Below are 8170 nucleotides of genomic sequence, written 5' to 3'. Positions count from 1 at the left end.
TCGGCCCGGACCCGGCCCAGCCGCAGACCCTGCAGCACGGCCTCTGGGCAGCTTGCACTTTAAGCCTCAAACGCAGGCTGTTTGCGGGAGCTCCATCACGCCCCACCCCGCACCCTTTCCCCCTTCTGCCAGAATGAGAAATGGAACCCCACTCCACAGGGTCGGCTGGGTCAGGTCCCGGTTCCACACACAGTGAACCTCTGCGCCTCTGTCTTTATTAATAGCGGGAGGAGGGAGCGTGGAAAGGGACCAGCTGAGAGAGTCATGTTTTAGGAAGCACTTGCAAAGTCCTGTCCGAAGCATCCTTCACGCATTAGTTCATTTAATCCTCGCAGCATCCGGATAGGACTTCATGCTCAGATCCCCATTATCACCATCCTCTGTGGAGACGAGCCGGAAAGACTCAGAGAGGTTCAGTAACTGGCCCACAGACACAGAGCTAAAGCGACTGAGGGAGGATTCAAACCCTGTGCAGTAGTGACTGGCACCTGACGGGGATTTATGATAATGCGCAAACCGATGTGCCCGAGAGTTCCTTATATTGTCATGGCCACTGCTTCCCCTCCTCCCGGGGGGTGGGGTGGGGGGGCTGGTGGGGTGGCTGCTCAGCAGCTCGGTGACCCGGAGGGGGCTCCTCACTCCTGCAGACGGCACGCCCCGCATCGTCTCCTCCTTCAGCGAGAAGGTGGTCAACCCGGGGGAGCAGTTCTCGCTGATGTGCGCAGCCAAGGGGGCCCCGCCCCCCACGGTCACCTGGGCCCTGGACGAGGAGCCCATCGTGCGCGACGGCAGCCACCGCACCAACCAGTACACCATGTCCGACGGCACCACCATCAGCCACATGAACGTCACGGGCCCCCAGATCCGGGACGGGGGCGTGTACCGGTGCACCGCGAGGAACTCGGTGGGCAGTGCCGAATACCAGGCTCGAATAAACGTAAGAGGTGCCTGTCTACATTTAAATATCAGAATAGGCTTTGAGTTCCTTTGCCATCTCTGTGGTCCTCATCATTCTTGTGATGACTGGTACTTGTGATTAGTTGTCATTTTGATTTTAGTAGAGGTCTCTTTCCTCTTCTCCCCCTTTTCCCCTGCCCTCCATAGTCCCATTGTCCATCCGTGTGTGTGTGTGTGTGTGTGTGTGTGTGTCTGTGTGTGTCTGTGTGTGTGAGTCTGTGTGTATGTCTGTATATGTCTCTGTGTGTGTGTTTGGCACAGTTCACTGCCTTGGCATTCCCACCCACTCCACTCCTCTTCCCTTCTCCTCTCCTGCAACCAGCCCTGAGCCCGTCCCCATTCCCCCATTCAACCTCTCTGGCCCCAGGTGTATAAGCGCCCAGCCAGCATCCACCAGCCCACCGGGGCCTTGCCAGGACAGGTCAGGGAAGGAACAGAGGGGCCAGGCTTGATCTTTGACAGGGGTGTCCACCAAAGCTGTGTTTGCAGTGCACCCCCACAGAGTGTCCCCCAAATGCTCCAGGAGGTGTGAGCAGCAGGAGCCGTAGCATCCTCTCTTCCCAAACCTCTGTCTGCCTCCTCACTACCCCCCAAGGCTCTAACCATCAAAAGTAGGCGGCTCCAGCTGGGCAGGGTCACCCCACGACAGGCAGCTCCAAGGGGCGGAGTCCTCAGGTTCCCCAAGTCTCAGTTCTCCAAGTCACTGCGATGAGAAATCTCCTCTGGAGCCCTTTGCAGCCTGTGACGTCAGATTGGCCCTCATCTGACCCTGCCAGTGACCTCTGACCCAAGCACAGAGGAGGCCCAAGGGAAGAGGGGGGCTCTGGACCAGGGGTGCCAGTGGCTGCCGTGGGGAGGGGAGGGGCAGGAGGATCCTGCTAAGTCACCTGTGCCAAGCAGGTCTCCAACCCCAGGTGAAGAATATGCCCTCCATTTGGCCGCCCTGCCCTTCCCTCTGAATCTGCAAAGGACGGAGCCACAGGTCCTGGGAGGGTCCCGGGGGCGGCTCCTCGCCTCCTGGGCGGGCAGCCTGAGGCTGGAGCCTCTTATGCCCGTCCACACCCGCTGCACGGTGCCTCCGAGCCCCTCGCACCCCACAGGACCATCTGCCCCGCTGACCAGTGCCGACACTCCCTCCCCGTGTGACCAGAGCACCACCACAGGGCCATCACGTGACCAAGCACATTTACCTGTGGAAAGAAAATGATCAGTTCATCCAATGAAGACCTCCCTACTGCCCTTTAACTAGCATTATGGCAAATTGAATGAAAATGAGCATGTCCACACTTCCATTTTAACCCCAAATCTTCATCGCCTCGGAAATGAGGACTCACCCCCAAGCCTGCCCTTCTCGGAGAGGCTCAGCGCCCTCCTGTGCCCTCCCTCAGGGATGGGCTCTTGCCTGGGCAGGAATGGATGCCTGTCTGTTTGCAACTATTTGAAGCCAGTAACCAAGTCGTGGAGAGACCGTGGGACACCCAGTCCCAGGCTCTGCCTCCAGATGAAGGCCACCCTCCCCTCCCCACCAGCAGTTTCCGCCCCCTGATGGTCTCAGAGCCCAGCACTGAGGACAGCACCCAGGCAGCGGCTGCCCCTGGCTGACCACCGCCCGCCCCTCCTCTCCTCCCTCCTGACCCGCCAGGGCCCCCCAGCATCCGGGCGATGAGGAACATCACGGCCGTCGCCGGGCGGGACACCCTCATCAACTGCAGGGTCATTGGCTACCCCTATTACTCCATCAAGTGGTACAAGGACGCGCTGCTGCTGCCGGACAACCACCGCCAGGTGGTGTTTGAGAACGGCACGCTCAAGCTGACGGACGTGCAGAAGGGCATGGACGAGGGCGAGTACCTGTGCAGTGTCCTCATCCAGCCGCAGCTCTCCATCAGCCAGAGCGTCCACGTGGCCGTCAAAGGTAGGCCCGCCGCCCAGCCATACGGCCGGCCACAGGGGCCGTGGCCTCTGCATCTGAGCGGGTGGGACACCGTGGGGGACAGGGCTCCGCAGGGGGTCTGAGGAGCAGGGCAGGGTGGGCGCCTGCGGGAACACAAGGCCACGGGGACCTCTGCATTCAGGTTTGCTCCATGGGCTGCAGGCAAGGCAGCACTGACCCCAGAGGAGCCAGGGAGAGAGGCCAGGACAGAGATGGCAGGCTCTGTAGGTCCCCGGACGTCAGCACGGAAGGCAGGGCCCACCAGAGGCCGGCAGAAGGCGGCGAGGGGTGGGAGCCAGGAGCGTGCAGGCAGCAGGAGGCAGGTGCAGGGAGCAGGCGCTGGGTCCCAGGCACCATTCTGGGGTACAGGCTGGCTGGCTCTGGACCTGCTGATGCCGCTTGAGGCCTAGGAAGCACCTCCTGGAGCTCAGCCCCCGGCCTGGTACCTGGGAGCCACTGAGTGACTGTCCGTGGGTGAAATGAACGAGTGAGCGAATACCAATGCGCGAATAAATGGCTGCATGAAGAAACGAGGGATGCACCCGGTTCTGGGCTGTGCTTGTGTGTGAAGCTCCCTCCCACATCCACTCCTGGAAGCCGCAGGCCTGGGGATTGTCTGGGCCGGGGTCTGGCTGCTCGGGGGCAGGATGGGGAGGTGGGACCCACCAGGTGTGTCTGGGAAGAGGTCAGGGAAAGCCAGGCAGCCTCTCCTTAACCCAGAAGGACCGAGGGCTGGGGCAGGGCAGGCCGGGAGAAGGAAAGCTCCCAGGACAACCTGAGGAGGCAGGAGGAGAGACAGGGGCCGGGAGGACACCTGGACATCAGCGTTACCCCGGCGGCGGGGACACATACTCCAGAAGAAAGCTGGCCTGGGCCCTGGGGGAAGGTTGCTGGCACAGGGGACCCCAGAGGGACCCCAGCTCCTGACGCAGGTGGAATGAAGGCCTGCGGCAGGAAGAGGGAAGTCTGGGGGAAGGACGAGTGGGGAGGTGGACGCTGCCTTTGGTTTAGCCCCGAGCCCGCAGTGGGCGAGCAGGTGCATGCATCTGGGGGCAGCGGGCGGCGCTGAACGTGGGCAGAAGCGGGGTCAGTGCTTCTCTCCTGGGCTCCTTGTCACCAGTTGCCCTCGTTGGCACACGGGAGCTTGTCACATGCCTCCTTGTGCACCCGCCCCTGTCACAGCGCTAGACGGTGTGTGTTTCTTGAGCTGACGCTAGACAGCCATCTGGCTTAGGGTGACTTCCTGGGAAGCCTTCCTTTGAACCTCGAGAACTGGGTGTCCTGTGGCCCCCTCAGGCCCGGGGGCCCATGTGGCGTCTGCCTTCATGCTTCCCAGCCAGGCTGCGGGCCACCATGGCCACCTTCTCAGCCTGAGGCCTCTGCCCAGCCCAGGGACCTGGTGCTGGCGGGAACCTCCGACCCCCAGGCCACAGCCCCGTTCGGTGGCCCCTCCCTGTATCACGGGCCTCCTGGATCCATTCCCATTACAAGCAGGAGACCGAGAGTTCCCGGTGTAAACATCACATATCAGAACATCTAACCTCTGCTCCCTTAGACCGCCCGCACCAGTGAGCGTGTGGCCTGATTTGTTGGCTTAAAAAGAAAAACAACAACAAAAAAAGAACAGGCCTCCAGTGAGCGGCGGAGCACGCGGAACATTCTGAAAGCTGCTGCTCATCAATTATTCATCCCCACTCAGGGAGCGATCAGTCCTAATGAATTGAATCTGATGCCTTCCGTCTGCGCGGCTCGCTGGGCCTGTTGAGATAGTGCGGTGCTGAGTGACAGTGTCTCCCAGCCCGGGAGGGTGCGTGCGTGCGTGTGTGTGTGTGTGTGTGTGCGCATGTTCCTAGAGGCAGAGCCCGCACACCAGCACCCAGGCTGCCTGACTTTCCTGCGGCAGGGATGTGGCGGGTATACCAGGGCTGTGCCCACACTCCCACATCCCACCCTCCACGGCTAAAAACAGCCCCGGCAGTGTTTTCACCTGTTTCCTCTCCAGACCAAGAAGCAGCACAGTGTGAGGAGCTCCGAGGACCTGTGCCCCTGCCACTCCCAAAGCTTGGGGCCCTCCGCGCCCTCCTCTCCCCGCCCCCTCCCCACCTCATTAGAATGCACTTTTGCAAAGAAGCTGTCAGAACTGATTAGGAGGCGCCCCTGATTAGCTGATGTGCTGCTCCCCAAGCTCCTCAGAGAGGAGGCAGAGGAGGTGCTGGTGTGGAGGGGGCACTGGCTGAGGTAGAAAGGGACGGGCCAGGGCAGCCAGACCCCACCCCTACTGCCTGGCTGGGACATGCGCCCCTCCCCCAGGACCAGAGCCGAAACCCCAGTGTGGGAAGGGCCAGGTGCAGGCGGGCGGGTACTAGAAGCTCAAGACCAGCTGGAAGCCCCGCATCTCTCTGGGGGGCGGGGGGGTTGGGGTCAGGGCTGTGCACAGGGCACGGCAAAGCCCATGCTGCTCCAGGACTTGGAAAAACGAGTGCTGACTCCATTTCTTCTGGGACTGCTTGTCTTCTGGTGAACTTTGAAACACTGAGCCAAGAGCAGAGCACACAAGATTTGCATGCACATGCATACACACACATGTGCAGGGACCTGTGTGCATGAAAGCAATACACGTACACATTGGCACACACCATATGTAGGTACATGCAACCTGTCCGCACCTGCACACACATGTCCATCGTACGTGCTGGCAGTTACATGTACACAAATGTTTCCTCTGTCCATGTCCTCCTGTGAGGCGAATTCCTGAGCCACAAACGGCAACTGCAGGTGATGCCATATGAGGAATTGCCCGGGTGAGGCAGCTGTGGCCCAGCCAGGTGGAGCGGTTGAGGGGAGAGAAGGCGAGGATGCTTTGAGGGCCTCCCGGACTGTGGTCCGTGGGGCAGTGACTGGCAGAGGCGAGCCAGGCTGCAGAGAGGTGAGTGTTTGTGTCTGGGCATCCAAAGAGATCGTTGGCAGGATGCTAAGAGGAGGGCACATGGATCCAACCTGGATTTGGTGTCTTTAGGGCGCCCTGTAGCTGAAAAATGATGTAGCATAAAAGCCTCTCCGGGCACACAGGCCGGATGTTCATTCACTCAGGAGACAGGGCTGCCACCGGGGTGCCTCGTCTCCATCCCCACAGCTGGGCCTCTCGGGGCCGCTGGAGCCAAAGCAAGAGCATGAGAGACTTTCCGCCCAGCTCACAAGGCCAGACCAGGGGAGGGTGCCAAGTCCTGTGGAGAGCAAATGGGAAAGAGACACACTGACATTCACACACGTACTCACCCTCATTCGTGATGCCCGCACTCCCCACCCACACGCAGCCTTCCCTCGCTGCTCAGGCCAGCCCCTGCCCCAGCAGGCGGCCCCTTCCACCCTAGTGAGTGGCACGCCGATGGGCAGCATCATCCCAGTGGCCAGACAGGGCTCAGATGCCGACGGTGCCATTCCTTCAGCGACGCTGGCCATGCCCTACTCCGGGCACTCGGGCCCTGTGCTGTGCGCAGGCACACAAGTCCTGCCCTCAGGAAGCCGCTCTGGGGGGAATGACACGAAAACGGAGTGGGAGGGAGAGTGCGGAGGGTGGAGTGAGCCGTGTGCAATCTTACTCAGGCGGCAGGGAGGCCTCCCTGAGAAGAAGTTATTTCTCCTAAAACATTAGACTTGCTACGGCTGCAAAACCGGCCTTGGGGCTTCAGAGATGACCTGGCCCACTGCCCCACTTTGCACAGATGGGGGCACCGAGGCTCGGGGGAGAGCAGGTGGTGAGGGGGCGACCTGCCCAGGTCATGGTGTAGAGCACAGTCTGGCCTGGCTCCCAGGCGAGGTCTTGCCCCACGTCCCCGCTGCAGGAAGGAGACGCTCCAACTCGCCAGCGCCCATCCTCTGCCAGAGGCTCCGTCTCAGAGGGATGAAGACAGAGTGTCCACGGGCCGGGCTGGCGGTCACTGCCCCCTCTGCCGCGCTCCCAGGCAGGGCTGTGAGTCTTGCAGTGGCCTCGCAGCCGCCTCACTGTGCCAGCACTTGTCCTGGCCCTGCCTCCCTCAACGCTGACCGAGTTGCCCTCTTGCCAAGAGGACTGTAGCCAGAGCAGGGCTTCTGGAGAGAAGTCCCTGGTGACGTGGCCCCCATTCGGGCTGCGGTTGGCCCTGCAGAGCCCCCGGCCATCACCACGGAGGAGTCAGGGCCCTGGCTGCTGGGGACTCTCTCCCAGGGGGAAATGGATACATTCAACCAGCCGTGTCCCCACTGAGTGCTGGGGAAGGCGCTGCCGGCTCAGATGAGAAAGCAGCCCACCCAGGCAGCTGCCCGCAGGCACCCCCCGAGCCCCACCCCTGCTCCTCGGTCCCCCCACTCCCCGCGCTCCCCTAGTATTCAGCGACAGCGAGGAGCCAGGACCCCTCTGTGTTCCCCTTCGGGCAGGGTGCCCCCACCTGCAGGCTCTCTGAGGGCCATCCCCAAGCCAGGGATTCTGTGCGGAACTCTGCTCACATTCCTCCCAAAGGGGACCCTGACCCCCCACAGCCTCGCTTCCCACCAGCCCACAGCAGGGAGTGGGGCCGGAGCCTGCCTGGGTCTCGGCGTCTGGCCACCTGCCCCCACAGGTCAGTAGAGGCTCTAGCCAGCCCCGGGGAACGTCTGACTCCCCAGGGGTGTTGGCAACCCTCCCTCGGTGGTCTGTCCAGGAGCCGCAGTGTTCCACTTGGTAACCCATTGGCGTCTGCCTCTTAGCGGTGTCTCTCTCTCTCTCCTCTCTCTCTCTCTCTCTCTCTCTCTCTCTCTCTCTCTCTCTCTCTCTCTCTCACACACACACACACACACACACACACACACACACTGTAAAGCGTGCATGTGCTCCCTCACAGTTCCCACGCCCCTCCCCCATGAAGTGCAGTCGCCCAACCAGAGGGCACTCTGCTCGGAGTCCAGCGCCTCCGTGTTCGGACGGTGCTCATCCAGCACTCACGGCGGCGGCCACGCTCCCGGGGCGCCTGTCTGCGTTGTGAGCGTGTGCCTGCCTCCCCGCGCCCACACAGACAACGCCCACGCAGAGCAGGCGCCTCATCAATATTAGATGACTCAGTTAATTAGTGAATTAACCTGCCTCGGAAACTTGTTCCGTTATCTAAATCCCTTCTTACTGAGAGAGACCGTTTTCCTCTTGCCTGAGCTCAGGCTTCCTGCCTAATTCCCATCCATCGTCTCCATCTGCCCTGTGCTCCACGGAAATGTTCACGGGACCACCCTTCCCGGAGCACAGCCCTGCAGGCTCGGCACCTCCCCGGCAGC

The 8170-nt window shown here is 61.5% G+C and overlaps 1 protein-coding gene across 1 annotated transcript in view; it reads left to right on the top strand.

Moving 5' to 3' along the window:
- Positions 1–8170, top strand: part of DSCAML1 (Down syndrome cell adhesion molecule like 1) — a 112627-nt gene that overhangs the window by 21095 nt on the left and 83362 nt on the right. Inside the window, exons 5-6 of the mRNA XM_015562464.1 lie at positions 648–944; positions 2600–2872. Coding sequence (XP_015417950.1) covers positions 648–944; positions 2600–2872 — 570 coding nt within the window. The remainder of the gene's footprint in view (positions 1–647; positions 945–2599; positions 2873–8170) is intronic.

This window comes from Myotis davidii, unplaced genomic scaffold (assembly GCF_000327345.1).
Source record: "Myotis davidii unplaced genomic scaffold, ASM32734v1 scaffold97, whole genome shotgun sequence".
NCBI classification, from domain to species: Eukaryota; Metazoa; Chordata; class Mammalia; order Chiroptera; family Vespertilionidae; genus Myotis; species Myotis davidii.
The sequence above is the reverse complement of the archived record's forward strand: the minus strand, read 5'-3'. Positions and strand labels throughout refer to the sequence as shown.